The 21662-nt window shown below is 42.5% G+C and overlaps 2 protein-coding genes across 2 annotated transcripts; one reads left to right on the forward strand and one right to left on the reverse strand.

The window, feature by feature from the left end:
- Window positions 1-7: 7 nt before the first annotated feature.
- Cebpz (CCAAT enhancer binding protein zeta) lies at window positions 8-17253 on the forward strand. The gene is made up of 16 exons (XM_051166192.1): window positions 8-217; window positions 976-2468; window positions 4783-5014; window positions 5593-5779; window positions 7493-7581; window positions 9958-10011; window positions 10800-10902; window positions 11003-11071; window positions 12170-12236; window positions 13404-13504; window positions 14165-14222; window positions 14454-14638; window positions 15343-15429; window positions 16276-16334; window positions 16418-16499; window positions 17103-17253. The coding sequence occupies exons 1-16, from the start codon at window positions 71-73 to the stop codon at window positions 17237-17239; spliced, it is 3150 nt and encodes a 1049-aa protein (XP_051022149.1). The 5' UTR covers window positions 8-70; the 3' UTR covers window positions 17240-17253.
- Window positions 17254-17279: 26 nt separating this feature from the next.
- Window positions 17280-21004, reverse strand: Cebpzos (CEBPZ opposite strand). The gene is made up of 4 exons (XM_051166279.1): window positions 20904-21004; window positions 18875-18990; window positions 17977-18021; window positions 17280-17362 (listed from the first exon to the last, which is right to left on the reverse strand). The coding sequence occupies exons 2-4, from the start codon at window positions 18987-18989 to the stop codon at window positions 17280-17282; spliced, it is 243 nt and encodes an 80-aa protein (XP_051022236.1). The 5' UTR covers window position 18990; window positions 20904-21004.
- Window positions 21005-21662: the final 658 nt, after the last annotated feature.

A 21662-nucleotide genomic window follows, 5' to 3' on the forward strand; every position in this document is an offset into this window, starting at 1 on the left:
TCCTCAATAGGAAGTGCGTCACCGGAAAGCGGAAGTGAGCTACGGGCTGCGCGCTCGTGTTCTGCCAGCAATGTCGGCGGACCGGGAACCTTTAGAGTTCCATGCCAAGCAGCCCTGGCGTCCCAAAGAAGTGACAGAAGATCCAGAAGAGGAAGATAGCGATGAGTCCAAGGGTGGCTTCTCTCTGGAGGAGGTGTTACGCCTCGGAGGCACGAAGGTAACGGCCACAGGCTCCGGGGAACGGGATGCTCTCGCTGCTGGCAGTGGGACCGCAGCCCAGCCTCTTACTTGTTCTGAGAACCTCCCGCATTTTCACCGCTCTTCAGTGGAATAAAAATATTCGTATTGCATGTTTTCTCCTGTGTTTACGTTTCGTTAAGATGTAAGCGATCTTGTTATCAACGTGGTGTAACCGTTACTCCCGTCGGGTTGGAACAAAACTAACTTACTGGTCCTTAACCTCGTGGACAGATGTTTTAAAAGCTAGTGAATATGTCATCTGTATCTGCTGGGTTAAAATTTTTATTATTGGAGGAGATGCTATATGTTTGTTGATACGCTCGTGTGCAAGTCAGAGGACAACGTTGTGGAGTCGATTCTCTCCTTTCCGTGGGTTCCCGCGGATGGAACCCAGGTCTCCAGTCTTGCTTAGCAAGGGCTTGACTGACTGACCCATCCCCGTGCCCAGTCTTATAAACCTTTAACCTCGCTCACCTGACACATTACAAGTGTCATTTTCATTGGATTTCTGTGGCTGTCAGCTTGAGCATCTTTTCATATCTTGAAGAAGGTTCTTCGAAAACCTTCTTTTCCCTATAGTGTACATATATCCTTGGCACGTTTTGTTATTGGATGTCTGTGACTTTCCCAGGTAATAGTGTAATAATTCAGATGTGATGGTTTTCAAAGATGAAGTGCTTACTGAAGTTCTGGGTTTATAATATGGCTTTTTAACTTTTTTATGTATTGTTGCAGCAAGATTACCTTATGCTGGCTACTTTGGATGAAAATGAGGAACTGATAGATGGAGGCAAAAAGGGGACAATTGATGACCTTCAACAAGGTGAACTGGAGGCATTTATTCAAAATCTTAACTTGGCCAAATACTCAAAGTCTTTGATTGAAGAGGATGAACTAGATAAAAAAGAAAATGCCAGCAAAAAAGATGTAAAAACACTGAAGGTTGAAAATAAAAAACAGAAAGTAACACAAAGTAAAAAGGCATCAGAAAAGAAGGTGAAAAATAAAAATGGACCAGAACAGCATTCTGATAGCAGTACCATCCCAAAAGCAAAGAAAGATAAACAACCCGATGTATTCGAGTTTCTGGAGAGACAAACGTTGTTACTCAAGCCTGGAGGCAAGTGGTATGACATGGAGTACAGCAGTGAGTATTCCCTGGAGCCCCAGCCTCGGGATCTGGTGTCCAAATACAAAGCCCTGGCCCAGCAGCTGTATGAGCATGAAGTCACCTTGTTCAAAAGTAAGACAAGCTCTCAAAAGGGAGGCTCTTCCACCTGGATGAAGGCAATCGTGTCTTCGGGGACACTGGGTGACAGGATGGCAGCCATGATCCTTCTCATCCAGGACGATGCTGTTCACACACTCCAGTTTGTAGAAACCCTCCTGAACCTTGTTAAAAAGAAGGGCAGCAAGCAGCAGTGCCTCCAGGCTCTGGATACGTTCAAGGAGTTACTTATTACAGACCTCCTGCCAGGCAGTCGGAAGCTCTGGGTTTTCAGCCAGCATCCTTTTCACAAGCTGGAAGAGTTGTCCAGCGGCAACAGGGACTCAAGGGATCGAAGACTTGTACTGTGGTATTATGAGCACCAACTCAAACAGTTAGTAGCAGAATTCGTGCAGGTCCTAGAAACTCTAAGTCACGATTCCTTGGTGACCACTAAGACCCGAGCCCTCGTAGCCGCCCACGAGCTCCTCTGTGATAAGCCTGAGGAGGAGAAGGCTCTTCTTGTGCAGGTGATAAACAAGCTGGGAGATCCTCAGAACAGAGTCGCCACCAAAGCTTCCCACCTGTTAGAGGTGTTGCTGCGGAAGCATCCCAATATGAAAGGAGTTGTGTGTGGAGAAATAGAAAGGCTCCTCTTCCGCTCAAATATCAGCGCCAAAGCTCAGTATTACGCAATTTGCTTTTTAAACCAAATGGTTCTCTCCCATGAAGAAAGTGAGTTGGCTAACAAACTAATAACTCTTTATTTTTGTTTCTTTCGGACTTGTATCAAGAAAAAAGACATTGAATCAAAAATGCTCAGTGCCATCTTAACAGGAGTGAACAGAGCATACCCTTATTCCCAGATAGGTGACGACAAAGTCAGGGAGCAGGTGGACACCTTATTCAAGGTGTTACATGTTGTAAATTTTAATACCAGTGTGCAGGCTTTAATGCTACTTTTCCAAGTAATGAATTCTCAACAGACAATATCTGATCGCTATTACACAGCTTTATATAGGTAAGTGCGTAGCATTTTAGTGTATGAATGTGGGGGAAACCTGCTGTGGGATAGCACATGTAGTATAGGGCAAAAGGAAATTTTAAGTTGTGTGTGTGTGTGTGTGTGTCAGTATGTGTGTCAGTGTCACATAGGCACCCTCAGCAATCGAAAATTCACCAACTTTGAGCACAATACCCTGACACCTGTTTCAAAAAAATAACATTTTGCTACGTTTCTTTAAGTCTTTTGGGATAATGAAGACCTAGAACCAGAGGTGTAACTGACATTCCCTTCCCCCATATTTTCATTCTCAATCTTCTTCCTGCTCCTCATACAGCTCAGTAATTCATTCAACACATGGCTTTTGCGTACTTAGATCTGCTGCCCATGCTCTCGGTGTGTAAGGTAGGCACCAGGAACAGAAATCCCACCCCTGGAGGCCCTTACCAGAGGTAGGCTGGAGAACGAGAGCTAGCGGTTCCGAGGTGAGGAGGTTTTTGCTCTTTTAGCCTTTAAGATTTTGTTTGGTGGCTCATACAGCTCTCGTGTAACTCGTCAAGGCAGGTATTTCTGACAGTAAGTGCTTTGGATCTGCCTTACATACGCCAGCAAGCTGCGTTGAGGAACTTACCTATTCTTTTCTTGTTTTCTTTTTTGAGGCAGGTTTTCACTGTGCAGGCTTGGCTGCTCTAGAACTCATAGAGCTCCACCTGTCTCTGCCTCCTGAGTGCTAGGATTAAAGGCAGGTTCTACCACGCCTGGCCTCTAATTGGCTTTTTACAGTTGCACATATATATGTCTAACTTAGAAAGGAAAATGTAGTGATTAATAGTTAGACTTCAGACACATTTACTATGATTTCAATCCCAGCCAATAGTTTGCCCTGTTAAGATCAGGCAAACCCTATTGTAACTTGATTAATCTCATTTTCTCACAGTATTTTATTAGTAAAATGCAGAGGTGTGCACCTGTCTCGTGCCTGTTGTTCATATTAGTAAGCATTTCCTAAGTTACAACTAGTGAGTGACAGACCTGGAACCTCACAGAGAAAAGCTTTAGCGCAGGTGAGATGGTCCAGGGATAAAGATTCTTACTCACAAGCCTGCCAGTATAAGATGATTCCCTAAGACCCCTTCTCACCTACACACACACACACACACACACACACACACACACACACACACACACACACACACTTTAATTTCCAGAAAAGCTGTATAACAGAAAAGCGTTATTTGGAATAGTTAATGGAGACTTTAGTCCATGACTGATTGGACCCCTCATTTAGGAAACCATCCATGGAGGAAGCCTGTGATAGCACAGTCCCCGTCCATGGAGGAAGCCTGTGACAGCACAGTCCCTGTCCATGGTGGGAGCCTGTGACAGCGCAGTCCCCGTCCATGGAGGAAGCCTGTGATAGCGCAGTCCCCATCCATGGAGGAAGCCTGTGACAGCGCAGTCCCTGTCCATTGAGGAAGCTTGTGACAGCGCAGTCCCCATCCATGGAGGAAGCCTGTGACAGCACAGTCCCAGTCCATGGAGGAAGCCTGTGATAGCGCAGTCCCAGTTCCATTGGATATTAGGAGAAAAGGTGGGAAAGCTGAGGAAACCACAGAGCATAAACATAGGACTGAGAGTATTAGAAGAACTCATTGGGAACTGTGGACATGCAGAGAACATTCTGCACAGAGGACGGTGTGTATGGAAGGAATACTTGGTTAGTCCACTGGATCACATATTAAGGAACTCAGTTTCTTTTTCACTGCTCATAGGTAGTCTCCACCAGAGCCATGTGCGGGAGGCTGCCTCTGCTCGGCTGGAGAGGAGAGAGTAAACAAAGACAGAAGCTGGTCATCTTACCTACTGCTTGCTAGGTGTCAGTTTTTTCCCCAGCTCACAATGTGGCCCTGGCTGGCCTTGGCTTTGCTGTGGAAATGCTGAGGGCAGAACTCCATGAGAGCTGCGCCTCTGCCTTCCAAGAACTGACTGAAAGCAGACTGAGCAGGCGTCAGGTTTTATTAGTTGGCTTTTGTGTAACTGTTCAGATGGGGTTCTGTATCTGTATAAAACTACCCTGTTGTCTTATAAAACAATTAGAGGAGAAAAAAGTCACAAAACAAATGGCTTTTATCTGGTGACACCTTTCCTTTTTTACCGTTGTGTTCTTTCTCCTGGGGTCATTGATGTGCACTTTATCTGATAAGGCAAAAATCGTGTCTTACTTTATTCAGGAAATGTATCCTAAGATTTGGTTGTGGAGTCTCTAAACTATGACCACTGGATGTGAAGATGATTTTATGAATGAACGTCTGACCTTGATTTCATTTTACAGAAAGATGTTGGATCCAGGGCTGATGACGTGTTCCAAGCAAGCGATGTTTCTTAACCTTGTCTACAAATCTCTGAAAGCTGACATCATGTTGCGCCGGGTGAAGGCTTTTGTGAAGAGGTTGCTTCAGGTTACCTGCACGCAGATGCCGCCATTCATTTGTGGAGCACTGTATCTTGTGTCTGAGATCCTTAAAGCAAAACCAGACTTAAGAAGCCAACTAGATGACCATCCGGTATGGTTTTTATGCTTCCTGACCCTGGTGGGTGCTGCTGTGTTGGGTGGGTTTGTGTGTGTTTTTGCTTTACTGACAGTAAGTTAATTTCTCTGGAGTGTGTTACAATGTAAGCTCTAGACTTGGACAGAGCCAGATTTCCCTGCCAGGTGGACAGCTAAATAGGTGAGCAGGTTGCTTGACTCCTCCATTTATTACATAGCAAGCTGCAGTGGTATAGAAACTACAATCAAATGAGGTAGTTATGGGTGATTATAGAGCAAGTAGACCCTTGCAGCCTGTTTCCTGCTTATGAAATGGAGATAAATAGTAACCATGCCTACCTTTGTTATTTATAACAACATTTGAGGACTCAGGTCTAAAATCTCTTGGTTCAGAACTTGGCTCTGTTATGTTTAGGAAGAAAGTAGGATCTTCCATTCATTCTGAGTAGCATTCAGGGCCGTGACTTGACTTGCCTGGGATTTTCTCGTTTGACTGGAATTGCAGTGAGTTTTCTGTGAAACCCACATCACATAAGTGAACACACTTTATTGCTGTTCCCGCTGATTAATAGAGGCACTGGTCTACTTTGGTAGGAATCGGATGAAGAAAACTTTGTTGACATGGGAGACGACAGTGACATAGAAAAGTTCACTGATGCTGACAGAGAATCCACAGTGGATGCTGTGAAGGAGCCTGAGGCAGAAGAAGCTGTGCCTGAGAGCAGCCCAGACGCCAGGAAACCAAAGCCGGCCTCCTGGGTCCACTTTGACAACTTGAAAGGTGAAGTGCTTTGGATTGTTCCCTTGAATTAGCTCTCTCTGTCGTCGTCACAGCTGTGTCTGTGTGACAGTGCTAGAGGGGTGCGCTGAGCCAGCATTGAACTACATTTGCAACCATGAAGTAAAATTTAGTGGTAGGGAATCACAGATAATCTTTATTAACAGAATTACATGTTTTAAATAAATCTTACAAATCAAGCAAATGCCTTTTAGAGCTATGGGAATTAATTGAAAAGCAATGAAATGCTAGATGCAATGCGAGTCATTTATTTCCATTCTAAATAGGAGTTTATGCCTAATTGAGCCACTCTAGTCAGAGCACATGAAGACACCCAAGTGTGGGTCACATGAGGTTTGATTTCTGACTGGAACTGTATTTAATCATATCTCTACGACTCTTCTTGAGTTTTGTGTAACTGTCATATTCAACCTTTGCAGTTTCTTAATGCAGGGCTGTTTGTTTTTTTTAATTTTTTATTTTATGTGTTTAAGTGTTTAGCCTGTATATATGTCTGTACCATGTGAATGCCTGGTGCCCAGGATGCCAGAAGAGGGCATTGGATGCCATGAAACTGGAGTTACAGGCAGTTGTGAGCCACCACACAAGTGATGGGAATCAAACCCAGGTCCTCTGGAAGTGCAGCCAGTGCTCTTAACTGCTGAGCCATCCCTCAAGCCCCCTAAAGCAAGTTTTTAAGATAGAAGACTCTCTGGGAAATAGAAGCCTTAAGTGACTATTGCTACACATACCAAAGAAAAAGAAGTCAATTAATAGAGTATTAGAGCCAAAAGAAAGCGTAGAGATACAGTCTTGATCTGAGGCCAAAAAGAAAAGACTACTAGCCTGAAGAAGACAGTGCCAGGAACATTTCTTTTAGGACTCATGGTTAAAGTAACTCAGCTTTACATTTCAAATATATTGAAGAGAATGCCAGTAGTCGTCAAGAAAGTTCTTCAAAGGATTTCTCTGTTCAGAGCACATACTGTTGTCCTTTAGGAGGATGACAAGCATGTGCTAGGGCTACACAACTAATAGTGGATTTCAAAATTCTTGCTTTTAGTATCTGGGACCACAGAGACAACTCATCCAGGAAAGGAAAAGGCACTTACTCCCATGCCTCGTGACTGACTTCAGGCTCTGAGACCCACATTTAAACTGGAAAGAGACCTGGCTCCTCAAAATCATTTTCTGATCTCCACATGCAGCCTTGTGGCACTTACACACTAGCACCCACACCTACACACACACACACACACACACACACACACACACACACACACACACACACACACACCTACACACACACACACACTTAGTGAGAAAAAGTAGAAAGGAAGAATTAATCTCTTATTTCTGGATTTTTGCAAACATACAAATCTGTTCCAAGAAAAAAACTTCCTTCAGTTTATTTCCATCTTACCTATTTATGACTTGCTTTCTGAGCACTTTCTCTGGCTGCTTGAAAACTACTGACTGAAGGAAGAGGTTGATGGTTTGGTAGCTGGGACCAGTACGTTGCAGATTTTTCAGGAAAAAATATTAAAGTAGACATTAAGATAGATTGTTTAAGGGACTTGGCATTTTAATCTGGTAATGTATTACTGAACTACTAATAGCTTGAAAATTAGGTCTGTCTGTGAGAACATTAGTTGTGATAGTTTTAAGTGTCTCCTTGAGCTAGGAATAAAGCATTTAAAAATACTGTGTCCTTAGGTGGCAAGCAGTTAAAGACATACGATCCATTCAGTAGAAATCCTTTGTTCTGTGGAGCTGAAAATACAAGTCTTTGGGAGCTCAGAAAGGTAAAATAATTTCAACTATTTTTTAATTCATTTGTAGCACATATTCCTCCTGTTTTCAATGGCTTTTAACACATTAAAACTTTTCTTACAACTGAAGAACTTAATATGAAACTACAAATGAGCAAAATTATAATTGGTATGTTCATTTTACAGAAACTTTTTAATTATTGTTATTATTTTTATATTAATCTGCCTGCATGTGTACCTGCAGGCCAAAGAGGGCAACTGATCTCATTATAGATGGTTATTAGTCACCATGTGGTCACTGGGAATTAAACTCTGGACTTTCTGAAGAGCAACCAATTCTCTTAACCTCTGTGCTGTCTCTCTAGCTGTTTACGGAAACTTATAACTGATGTGCATGCAAATAAAATAGCTTATAAATAAGAATATAGGGCCGGGTATGATGACACACGCCTTTAATACCAGCACTCTGCTGGTTGTAAGGCCAGCCTGATCTACAAACAGTGCAGACCAACCAAGGCTACACAGAGAAACCCTGTCTCAAAGGAAAACAAAAACTTATTAGCCGGGCATGAAACCGGTCTCAAAAACACAAACAAGCAAAAAAAAAAAAAGAACATGGATTGTTACATGTAGTTCTCTAACATGTGTTGCATTGTCTGAAAATAGAAATCTTTTACTACATTATTGATTATTGTGTAAATGAAGAAGATAAATTGGGTTCTAACAGCCTTCCTGTGACAAAAAGCCAGTTAGTTTCTCCCTATGAATTATTCTTGCAGTGTGACCACAGATGCTCAAAGCCGTTCATCGAGCGTGCAGTCACAGCTGCTGTCCTGGTGATACTGGGGCATTATCTGTCTTGTCACTGTGCTGGCTGTAGCACTGATGATATAAAAGAAGACAGGTGAACTTCTGATGCCTTGATACAAGTAAAGACAGTTCTTTTTTAGCCATCAAATTCTGTTATATTTTTCTCTGCCTATACTTGTAGTAAACAAGGGAAGGGGCAAAGCCAGTATCACTTGAGAATGATAAAGCAGGTATTGTTTCATGACCTTGGCCTTAACCCCATGCCAGTGTTCCCTGTGTGGATGGCAAGCATGCGTCCCGCTCCAGTGTCTCGAGGTAGAACTCGGCCCGCTGTTCCTGCTACACTGACGGGCAAACTGTTTACTCTGAGACACATTTGTAAATGAAGTAATTGGTTCTTCTGCTTCAGGCAAAAGCAACTAATAGTGACAGCCAACCACACTCTGCACAAAGTTGCCTGATAAAATTAGTGATCAGAGTAACACTGCAATTTCGAGCAATTTGGAGGAACTGCCCAATTCATCCAGTGTTTTTCAAATGACCAGAGTACAGTGTTCCAAATTCACATGTGGGGAAGGTCTGCATTCATAGTAGACCACTTGGTATGGCAGATCCCACCTGGCAGTTAATTTTACCTTTCGGTATAACATGAAAAAAGAAAATCCACACTTAGGTGAAAGACTTACTAAATCTTTTTTTCAACCACAGATTGTTTGAGGCTGGACTCTCTTCATATAGGTTCAAATAGTATGGAATACTAGAAAAGAGTTAAAAGTGCATTAAGTCATATTCAGCCAAATACAAAAGAGATTTTGAAAATATTTGTTAACTAAACTTTGAGAATTAGTACTTCTTAATTTTGTAATTTTTGTTCTGAAGCATACTTATTTTTCATGAGCATGTTGTTTACACTAATATATGGTAGGTATATTATCATTTTTTATTTTAATTTTATGCATTTGAATATTTTGCCAACATGTATATAAATGTACCCACATGCATGCCTGGTTCCCAAGAAGGCCAGAAGAGGGTGTCAGATCCCTGGAATTGGAGTAGCAAGTAGTTACTTAGGAGCCACCATGTGGGTGCTGGGACCTGAACACAAGACCTCTGCAAGTGCAGCAAGTGCTCTGACTGCTGAGCTGTTACTCCAAACCCTGGATTTACCAATTTAAATGAACTATAAGCACTTAAATTTTTCCTGTTGTAATTTCTAATAAAGCAAATACAAAAATAATCCACTCAGCTGTAGGTTCTTAAAATCTCAGGGTTTTTTGTTGTTCTTTGTTTTGTTTTAGTTTTTCAGGACAGGGTTTCTCTTTGTAGACCAGGCTGTCCTGGACTCACTTTGTAGACTAGGGTGGCTTTGAACTCACAGAGATCCTCCTGCCTCCCAAATGCTAGGATTAAAGGTATGAGCCACCACGCCCAGCAAGAATCTTGGATTTTTAAGTACCCATGGTTTGGAAACCAGAATGTTTGAGAATCACTCTTTCTGTATTAGCTTAAGTTTCAGTTCTCTACATTTTTCTCAAATAACCTGTAATTTTGCTGAAAACTGACCTTAAAGATAATGGCATTAACATTTTCCTTCTTTAGTTATCTGAGCATTTCCACCCTTCTGTGGCCCTTTTTGCAAAGACTATCCTTGAGGTGAGTGTAAAATACTCTTAAAAATATATAAGATTTTAGAGTTGGGGTCGGGGCATGTCTTGGGGGTAGTGTTTGTTTTCGAGACAAGGTTTTGCTATGTAACAGAGCCCTAGCTGTCCTAGAACTCAAACTCAGTGATCCACCTGCCTCTGAGTGCTGGGGGGATTAAAGGCATGTGGCACCACATCCAGCTAAATATTACAGTTTTGGGTCATCAGCAATTGCCGGAGCAGTTGTCCCCGCCTTGTAGTCTGATGTTTCTGCTCTTGTTGAGGACCAATGACTTGTTTAATACAGAGAACAAGAGTCCTTCTCGCTGTGGGATGACTGGAGACACAGCACATCAGGAAACAGCAGCTCCTACAGGCTGGCTGCGCTCTCCTTTGCTTCCTGTGTTTGCTTTCTCAGTGTTTGGGTCTTGTAATGGTTACATAGTCGCCATCATAAATTTTACCTGCAAATCACCAGGGCATCATAAAATATCTATGTCTAGTTTTTTAGTAGGAAATGCATTAGAATATTTGAGGGTTAAGCCGGGTGTGGTGCCGCATGCCTTTAATCCCAGCACTCGGGAGGCAGAGGCAGGTGGATCTCTGTGAGTTTGAGGCCAGCCTGGTCTACAAAGTGAGTCCAGCACACCTAAGGATACACAGAGAAAACCTGTCTTGAAAAACCAAAAAATAAAAAATAAAAAATATTTGCGGGTTTATCATTGCAATTTATGTTTTTCATGTTTGGATAGGTATTTATTTTTTATTAAATAATCTACACCATTTCCCACCTTTCAGGGAAATTTCATCCAGTATTCGGGGGACCCACTGCAGGATTTCACACTCATGAGGTTCTTGGATCGATTTGTATACCGAAATCCAAAGCTACATAAAGGCAAAGGCATGCTCCCGTTATTTAGTAACTCTTTGGTTGTCGTTGCTGGGGTTTAGTAAATGAAAGAAGCTATAACTACATTAGACTCTCATGGTTTACATTTCAGAAAACACCGACAGTGTTGTGATGCAGCCGAAAAGGAAGCATTTTATAAAGGATGTCCGCAATCTTGCTGGTAAGCATAGAGCCGGGACAGTTGAAACCAAAAGGATAGCGTAAGACAATGTAACACAAATTATGTCCTTTGACCCACTTTATCATAATAAAAATTTCAAGCATATCCTAAGTAAATAAAATTACGGGCCCTCTGGCCGCCGCTCCCCAGCCTCAGCAGGCATGCCTTTTGCCACGCTCAGATCACACAGCTCCTTCAGTGACCAGCAAGTGCAATTCACATCTTGTACAGTTCAGACCGTCTTAAACTCTTCCAGTGCTGGCAGAGGAAAACAAACATGCACAGCTGGCTCTCTCACACCCCATCGTTTTCAGTGTGGTTGGCGTCCTCCTGTGCACTGTGCCTGGTGCCCGTCTCACCAGCCTTCCCGATCCGATTCTGGCTCTCTGTTCAGAAAAGACATTTCTTCACACGCCGAGTCCTGCCTTCATCTTGCTCAGAAATTAGAGTTAAGTTAAACAGTCTAGTTATTTTCAGCCAACCTCTAAGAAACCCAGGAATGTCAGCAGGATTACTCTGGCGTAATTAGGATTGTAAGGCAAATCTTTAAATCAAGTCAGAGTTTTTACAACTATAAGCATTATTGAACTTTTCTTCCGAGACAACCAGATTATGCTATAATCCTTCATGTGGGTGATAGAGGCAGATGGATAAGGATTTAGGGTTAGGAGCTTTAGAAGAACTCTTTGAGGGGCTTCAGTGCTTAGCTCAGTAGTTAAGAGCACTTACTACTCTGGGGCAGGACCCAAGTTTAGTTCTCAGCACCCATACTGAGATGCTAGGATGGTGAGACTTGGCGACACAGTCCCAGAGATGCGCTTTGCACTGCTGCACCTCTTACCCACCACGGTCTTGTTTCAAGATTTCAGAACTTCCCACTAGTGGTGGAGCACGCCTGTAATCCTAGCACTCTGGAGGCAGAGGCAGGCAGATCTCTGTGAGGTCTAGAGTGACTCCAGGACAGCCAGAGCTGCACAGAAACCCTGTCTCAAAACCCTCCCCCAAAAAAATCTTTTTCAGAACTGCCAGTATGTTAATATCATGTGAGAGCTTGAGTAATGTAGGAAATGGTCATAATAAAATGCTTCATTTCTGCAGTGAATAGTAAAGAGTTTCTTGCAAAGGAAGAAAGCCAGATCCCAGTGGATGAAGTGTTTTTCTACAGGTAAGGTACCTAGTGCAGCGTCCTTGGGGACTGTGTTTACGTTTGATACACTGCTTTATTGGTGTTGGACTGTTTTGAAAAGATCAGGTTATGTGTCTGTTTTCTTTTTGAAGTAAATTTAAATTACTGAATCTGCTACTGATAGAAATCTTAGTGAAATTGGTCAGCTTGAATATTAATGGAGTATTTAAATTTTGGCTATTAATCTGACTTTGTAGACCTCTAGGGGTTTGTTTGGAAACTGTACATTGCCTAAGATGTCCGCCACCTCCCAATGAGCACTTGCTGCTTACTGCGCCTGGTTCTTTTTCTTCTTAAGCAGTGACTCTTTATTAGTCTCTATGTGTGTTAGTTTAATGCAGTAGCAACAGAAGTAGTTTGCCTAGACCGCGGCCCTCCAAGGAGAGCGAACACAGCCCACTGTGACGCTGCAGTGGCTGATCTCGACAGTCACCACTGACACTCGCTGTGCCTTGTCATCTGCTGTCAAGTTATCTAGTTGACTACTTAATTAGATTTAATTTAAGTTGCTTTTTAAAAGAACTTTTACTATGAATAATTTTGTGGGTGTGATGCCAACTGGGAAGTCTTTAAGTTCTACTGTGACTTTGGGTGAGCTGGTAAGTTATGATTTGAGGTTGTTTAGAACCACTATATTCTGATACTTAGAGAATTAGTGTTGAAGTTGAAGCAACCTTTTACTATGCAAAAAAAAGTAAAAGTGCTTTTTACTTTTAGTGTTGTGTGGGATCAAACTCGGGGCCTTGTTCTTGTTAGACAACACTCTCCATGCACCTGGAGGCCTCGATGATGCTGTGTCAAGATGAGTTTGGAGAGACAACGTAGAAGACATGAAAACCTTGAACATTTCTCCTTCACTTAGCAGTGCTGGGTAGCTTAGGCCTGTAACCCCAGTACTCAGGAGGCAAAAGCAGGGGACTCAGTGCACAAAGCCAGCCTAGGCTATGTGGGTGAACCCCTTCAAACGGTGAATTATTATGCTTCACATTTCAAAAATTGATGCCTGTTTTGTTTAACTCAAAACATGTTTTATATTGAATACAGTTTTACTCGTTTGTGTCCATTTGAATATTCCTAACACAATTTGAGTTGTAATTAGTCTTTAGTCATAAATTAAACAGATAAATAATATGCATTTTACTTTAGGTATTATAAAAAAGTTGCTGTTGTCAAAAACAAACAGAAGCGCGATGCAGATGAAGAAAGTATAGAAGATGTTGATGATGAAGAATTTGAAAATATGATTGGTAATTTGTTTTTATTAACTCAGTTTGTAAAAATATTATTTGTTAATAGGATATAGAACATTATTGTTAAAAGTGAGCTTAGTTTTTAGAAATCATTGGTCTGCAGATTATAGTAGAAGATTGAGAAATAACATGGTAACGTGCTCATATTTGTTCTAGAAAAATACATTTTTCAGCTTCGTACAATATGTAAGAAAATACTGTTTGCAAGAACAGTGTTTTCATGCCTAAGACCAAGTCTCTGATGAAACAAACTATTGTTCATAGTCTCCCAATTCTATTTGTAGCAGTCACCTGCTGTTTTATTGGTTGTTTTTTTTTTTTTTTTAGGTGCTTGGGTTTTTTTTCTCTATAATCCATAGAGCTTGGGAGTTTTTAAGTCAGTTAAATAAAACAGTACATGAAAATGGAAAGGCTTGCTTTGATGTCACTGTTACATCTACACTAGTAAAAAATAAACGCTAAAGTTCTTTTTCAACAGAAGAGCTATAGATAGGAATTAAACTAACAGAGCCCACTTTAGAGACCCAGCACCAGCAGTAGGCCTGCTTACAGCATTGTGTGTTGTGAAACCCTGAGTCTGTCACAGTGACTGGGGTATAATGCGTATAGCTCCTGGTCCTTGCTGTCTCTTAAAATTTTTATATCGTTCTTGCGCAGACACATTTGAAGATGATAACTGCTACACTCCTGGAAAGGATGATATTGATTTTGCCAGGTAAAACTCAACCTTCTCTTTACTGTTTCTCAGTATTTCCCAAATTATTGTTCATCAGAACAGGAGGCTGTAGAAATCATGTGACTCCCCTGGGTGTGGTGCTTTCATTTTGAATCTTTGGAATCTTTGAGCACTCTGTGATTCTTTTACGTAGTCACCTGAGCACACTTCAGGAAACACTGCCTTCCTTAACAAGTTTTGGAGTCTTGGAGTTTGTTTCTGTTTTCCCAGCAATATGAAGAAAACAAAAGGAGCTAAGGAGAACCTGGAAGATTCAGAGAGTAGTGACAATGAGCCTGGTGACCTGGATGATGACGAAGTTTCTCTAGGAAGTATGAATGATGAAGACTTTGAAATTGATGAAGATGGAGGAACATTCATGGATGTGTCAGATGATGAAACTGAAGATGTTCCAGGTACATACAGATTGAAAAAACTAACTCATAAATCATACTGCTTTCTTGCTAATTCTTAGTCTAGGTTTCTATATCTGAAGAAGACACATATATCAGTGTTGGACTTTAATTTAGGCAACAGCTTCTCTCTACAGTTTCGGTTGAGCTGTCATTGGTGTACAGGGCTGGTGGTGTAGCCTGATAGTAGAGTGCTTCCTACAATGTGTGAGGTCCTTGTTGGAGCCTCAGCTACCAAAGAACAAAAGCAATAGTGACGAGCAGCTTATCTAAGAAAAAGCCAGTATTCGTACAGCCCTACTGCACAGTGAAAGAGAGGAGCGACGTAAACTATAGACGGTGAGGGAGCAAGCACAATTGTGCTCTTGTGTCCTTGTCCTTTCTTTCATTTAACCTCTAATGTACACCTGCTTTGCATCTTTTCTGGACCTAAGCAGTAGAAGTTTCTTATTTTTGCAAGTGTTGGAAGTATTTGGCCTCATTAATGGTCATTGAGTAAATTACATTCTTGTGAACTATAGCAGGTGCTCTTAGAGACTGGAGCATCCTGGATCCCCCATTCTGTTGGGATTGGAGAACTGTAAAGCTACATGGAATAGGCACATCAGGCCTTGGCATTGCACTGAACACTGTAGCATGCACTGAGTTGGTATTTTTCAGGCTTGTTGTTTTTAAATGGCTTAATAGCAAGCTTTCTTGGGTTACAGAATTTGCTGAAGCCAGCCCCAAAGCCAGTACTAAGAAAAGCAAGAGAAAGAGTGAAGATGATTTTGACTTTGCTAAGTCATTTCAAGGTAAGGAAATTCAAGCCGTAGCAGCTGCCATATGAAGAAATACTATTTGGAAATACAATTTTAAAAACTTGTCTGATGCTGTTTAGAAAATTTTTCTTAAACGATCAGTCCTTGGGCACTGTCCACCTTTTGCTTGGGATAAGGGTCTTTCATAGGCTTCGGATTTCACCACACAGGCCAGGCTAACTGCTCCATGAGATTCTAGCACCCAGCTGCCTCTGCCTGCTATCTCACCATCACTGGCATTACAGCCACTACAGCCAGGTTCCTACATGGGTTCTGGAGACCTGAACCTTGAGTGTCACACCTGTGAGGCGAATGTACCGGTTAAACCATCTCTTGGCCAAGAACGGTGCTTTAAGAATTGATAATAGCAGGGTTCTTTGCCATGGAGAGCTATTTCTCACACACAGCCTTAGATTTTGCTGCTCCCAAGGTCCTTGTCTCTCATTTCAGTGTCTCTAGATGATCTTTTCAGTCAGGTTTCAGGAGTCCCTTACATGTGAGCCCCAACTATCCTGCCACTTTACCATTCTTAAAGTGCTATAGATTCAGGGTTATATGTGACTTTTTAATAGACATTTTATTTTCAGTAGTACCAACAAAAGTTTATTGATAGTATAATAAACATACTTCAGTCAGCTTTTTCAAGCCCAAAGAGTAAGACCTGAATAATAACTTTTATTTTGCTTCACATAATACAAACTCCATTCATTTCAGCTGTGGATTTTAATCCTGAGTGATACTGTTGGTTTCTTGTAAGGATAAACATTGATCAGTGACCAAATCTGAGAAATAAACATACACTTTAAATAACCTACACATAATTTTATTTTATTTTTTAAGGACCAAAGAAAAAAAAGAAGAGTTTCAATGACTCCAGCCTGTTTGTGTCTGCTGAGGAGGTAAGGCTAATATGCTGACTAAGAACATAGTTAGTTATGTTCTTTTCAAGTTTATAACTTTCCTCACCTTTTTTTCTTGAAAGTTTGGCCATCTGTTGGATGAAAATATGGGATCCAAGTTTGATTATATTGGTATGAATGCCATGGCTAACAAAGATAATGCAAGTAAGTAAACTAATTTTTGTTCTTTCCTTTTTCTTCTTCTCTACAGCAGGGTCTGTGTGACCCAGGCTACCTTACACTCACTGTGTAGCCAGGCTGGCCTTGGGCACTTGACCCTCTACCTCCCCAGCAGTAGGATTACCAGTGAGCACCACTAGGTCACCTTGAACTTGTCATTCTAGATTTTAAATGGCACTTCCCTGTAGATGTCCGAAAGTGGCAGAAGCTTGCCTGTCCCATAGCAAGGCATTTACCCACACACACACTACAGACTCAGACAACTTTTTTCTTGGAGAGTAGGTCTATTTTATTTTGACTTGGCTAAGGTTTATTCTTTGTGCTTGAAGACCTTTTAATTATCGCTGATGTTATAATAGTTTCCATTTTTTCATAAATATAGAAAAGAACAATCATTTCAGTATCAGTCCTTCAGTATTCTTTCATTTGTAAGCTCCTCATCCTAGGTAGCAGAGGAGAGTGGCACACAGTGGGTTTGCACAGTGGGCGGGACACAGTGGGTTTGCAGGGTGGTTAGGAACTGCAGACGGTGGGCCTGAAGCTGTGGTTACACTCGGGCAGAGACTCATCTTTCTTCTTCTCTCAAAGGCTTCAAACAGCTGAAGTGGGAAGCTGAGCGTGATGACTGGCTGCACAACAGAGACGTGAAAAGCATCATCAAGAAAAAGAAAAATTTCAAAAAGAAGATGAAAGCCCCTCAAAAATCCAAAAGACAGAGGAAGTGAGAGCTTCAGAGTGGATAATAAATTAAGATTGTACTTACCCTTAATTTTTGCTATTCAACCATTTTTCTTGATCTTGTTCTCTAACTCCATACAGTCCAGACTGTTCAATGGATTTGTAATAAACTATAGAAACAAAATGCTGTCATTTATAAATCATGTCAAAGTTAGTTCCTCCATATTGTTACATAACAAAGTGAATAGCACAGCAGGGCTCTATAGTCTTGCGTATGCTCTAACCGGTCTCCTAACTGCTGTGATGAGCTGCTTGGTTGGGGCACCTCGTGCCAAGCTTCGGTTACATACATGTCATGAGGTAGGCATTAGCTCTTCCACAGAGAAGGCAGCCTCTCTGAGAACATAGGATGCCTGAGGAGAACAGTTACAGCAGTAACCTGAAGCCATGGTTTGTGCCCATCGCCACCTTAGGTCTCACTCTGGAATGTTCTTTACCATTGGAAAAAAGCGGCTCAAGCTTGCAGGGTGGAGCATGTAACTCAACAATAGAACTTTCTCCAGTGTTTGTAAAGCCTGGGGTTCGATCAATGAAAAGTAATAAGAATGAAACCAAGAGCTAACTGTTCTCATCTGTGTAATTAGGTGAGTCCTTCCTGTGTGCTCTCAGGAAGCAGCTAGTGTAGGAAACAGTAACAAAATAATGTCATGTGATCCAAAGCTGTAAAAGTACCACAGGATTGATAGGCTAGTTTGCATTGAATTTTACTTGAAGAAAAACTTACCTTCCAAAATGAAGGGAAATCTCTTGTTCATTGTTTGTCTGAAATCTGATATTAAAACAAAATTCACTGTATTAACATCAAGCCACAATTTATTATATTAGTATCTATTAGCATTTTATATTTAATGTCCCTCTGATCCACGAACTGAATGTTGAAGAATAGTATATAAGTTACATTCATCTTAAAATCCAGCATTTATACTTTCTTTTTTCTTTTTTGGTTTTTCAAGACAGGTTTGCTCTGTAGCCCTAGCTATCCTGGAACACACTTTATAGACCAGGCTGGCTGTGAACTCACAGAGATTCACCTCTGCCTCCCAAGTGCTGGGAAAGGCATGCACCACCACGACCCAGCAGCCTTTACTTTAAAGACTGAACATCCCGTAGCACCCTGGTATAGTGTCCTATGAAGTACTTTGTGGAAGACAGGTGACAAGCTTTAAAGGTAAAGGAAGTAGTAGGAATTCTTAATTTAAAAGTTGAGGGTTCTAGTATAAAACTTAAGTGGTTACATTGTCCTCAGCAACAGTGGAAATGGTTCTAGTGCCTTACTGTTGATGCTAAGATGCTGTGCCTGAGGCAGTTCTGGGCATTCAGTGGTGTAGCTCTTTCCGAGAATACTAAACAAGTGTAAAAGGCAGGCCAAGCTCCCTCCATCCCATCCCTAAAGTTGTGCTGAAGCCCATCCAATTGTGAGCCAGAACAGACACTTGTCCTACCCTTCCCTGGTAGTCTGCAAGTCAGACATGAGTCACTTCTACGATACTGGACTCCTCCTTCCCCTCTTGCCCATAGGAATGTCTAACAGTTTCAACCTGAAGAAACGTTTTGCCCAGAAAAGCCACTAGCGCTTAGTGCATACCCCGCTAGAAAACAACTACTGAACTGTGTTTGTTTACCTTGGCTTGAGTTCATCTTCTGAAACAAAAAATAAGCTCCAAAAACACCCACAAGTTCAACTGCTAGAACTCCCTTAAAGATCTTCTTTGTCAGCGGTTCCATGGATCGAGCCATCCTAAAGTTAACATACATGAGCGTGTTGACATTCCTGTCGCCGCAGCTACAAGGAAAACTCCATTGCTTTCTACATGAGCCCCAGAAGTGATGTGTGTTTGGCTTAGACATTCCTGTATACAGTTTCCAATCTCCATGCCTGAGGAGTATGGTGAGCCACAGGACACAAGCCAGGGACAAGCACAGAAATTCTGAGAAAGCGTGTGCCTTTTTACAAAGCAAAACTGGAGGAACGAAGTCTCCTTAGGGTCTCTGGTACAGAATGAGGAAGTAGGCTAGAGGAACGTGTTGCTGGCCTGGGAATTAAAATACAGTCTAATAACAGCATTTGAAGGCCCTGTTGGAAACTTCCCTCCAAGGGAAAGGTTATTCTTTAAGTGACACCACAGCTCATGCATTTCCTGGATGCAAAAATAGGCAATAAACTAACCTGGTCTTGTCCCTTGGACACACCTCCTTGCATGCTAGAACACTTCAACTGCACCATGCCCAAAGCAGTGCTCATTCCTAACCCTCCGCCTGCTTCCCAGCTCCCCAGGTTCTGCCTGAGCAATCCTAGTGTGGGCACCCCAGTAATCTGCCTCTGTTGAAGTCATTCCAGACAGTGTTCATACAAGGCCCTGGCCCATGAAGGGGGAAGCTGACTGAGTAGTGACCAGTAAATAGCAAAACTGCAGGGGATTGAAATCCTCCCTCCCTCCCTCTATGTAAAACGAATCAAGAAAGGGCTGTCAGTGTTGGAGCCAAGTATGAGCTTATTAGCATGAGTCATGGGTTCTGTCTTTGAAGAAAGGTTATATATACATCAAATGAAATTTGACCTGCTGAATAGATGAAAGGTAGGCCAGGTTTTACTCTGCTTCCCTATAACCTCAAATCAAGAAAAGAGCCACTAATCCTTTTATCTCATATTCCAATATTTTTCCCACTGCTCTGTCCTCAACGCTGAAACAGGCTTCTGTATAATGTTGTCAGCTAGCCCCTCCATCTGCTTGTACCTTTCACCTCCCTTTCAAGGTAATTAAACACTGTCAGGATTAGCCATGGACTGTATTACCAAGTGCCCCTCCCCTTCGCCCGCCCTCCAACGTTCCTTATTTCACTTTAATAATGGGACCACTCGGGGAACAAAAGACTTAAGCTTTATTATTTTCATTTTAAAAACGAAGCAAATGAACACATATAACTGGGGACGACGTAGGAGCGACAGCTGTCTTCCTCTGTTCCCAGTACTCTGTATCACTGACAGTCCTGCTCAGTACCAAGTTCTCAAGGCTGTTTTTAATGTTCGGGGGGGGGGGGGGGGGGGGGCAAGCACCCGGCACCGGGGGGGGGGGGGGCGGAGGGCAAGCACCCGGCACATTTGCCTGCAGCCTATTCCATAACTTAAGGAATCTGAGCAAAACCTTTTTGAGTAGAAGATAGTGGTGGTGCTATGGTTTCAAACAATCCAAATAACGCTGGGGAATAAAACATTTACTCTCTTAAAAAAAAAAGGTGGAAGTGTGGCACTCCAAGGCCCTGCGCTTTGAGACTGCTTTACTTAATCAAAAGCCCGATTGTCACCAGGGCACACCTATCCAGACCAGATGCCCTAGGGAAACCAAAGGGCCTTCTTGCACTGGAGAGGCGGGGGCTGCGGCGCAGATGATGCAGCCATGCTTGTCCCACAGGGTGGACCTGGGACTGCTGCCCAGGATGGTTCCAACACGCAGCGCCCGGCCTCAACCCGGGTCTAGGTCCTAGCAGGCGCCACCGCGCTCGGCTAGCCGGAAACACTCGCGCCCGTCTCATGCTCTTGTGCCAGCGGGACAGTCTCGCTCAAGTGTTCCCCTGACCCAAGAATATTACAAGACACCATGCGTCCCACAGTGGGGAGACAACACGGAGCAAGACAAACAGCCATGTCCTTACCTGAGGCCTCTGCACGCCGACAGCGCACAGCGCACGCGCACAGTCGTCGCGTCGCCACGCCCCCAGTTTTAGCCACGCCCCACAGCGGAACCTGAGCTGGCTACACTGCTTTGACTTGACTCTGGCGTAAGTAGCTGTAGGAAGCTACTCATTTTACCAATAAGGTTATCCTGCCTGCGGCCACACCAACTAAGACAAAGAATTCACACTTGAATCCAGGACACGGTCTTTAAACCCTGCACGTGGATCATCTTTCCCCAGCTCTAAACCCAAAGGGTATCAGAAGAGCAGCAACAACCCATCACCTGGGACTGGCCAGAAACGTGGGACCGGAAGTCAGTATATCACTTTAGCCAGATCCTTAGACAATTCCTTTGCATATTAAAGTTGAGAAATTCTGCCCCTAGGTACTGCCCAACAGGCAAGAAGAGGACTGACCCAAGGGAAAGAGAGATGAGAAAGAGAATACGAACTTCATGTGCAAGGCAAAGCCTGGAATGCCAAGCTACTTCTACTTTCATTAAAATGTGGTCTAGCCTCAGAGATCTGCCTGCCTCTGACTCCAGGACAGCCAGGGCTACACAGAGACACCCTGTTTCAAAAAGCCAGATAGATAGATGATAGATAGATAGATAGATAAAATGTGCTCTGATGTCTGGCTCTCCAATCCAGAAAGCTATGAATGCTACCTAACAAACTCTTCAGTGTAAAACATGATGAAAATTTTTGCATAAATGATAATTTTTTAGATTTTTTGAA

Source organism: Acomys russatus, chromosome 1 (assembly GCF_903995435.1).
Source record: "Acomys russatus chromosome 1, mAcoRus1.1, whole genome shotgun sequence".
Taxonomy (NCBI): Eukaryota; Metazoa; Chordata; class Mammalia; order Rodentia; family Muridae; genus Acomys; species Acomys russatus.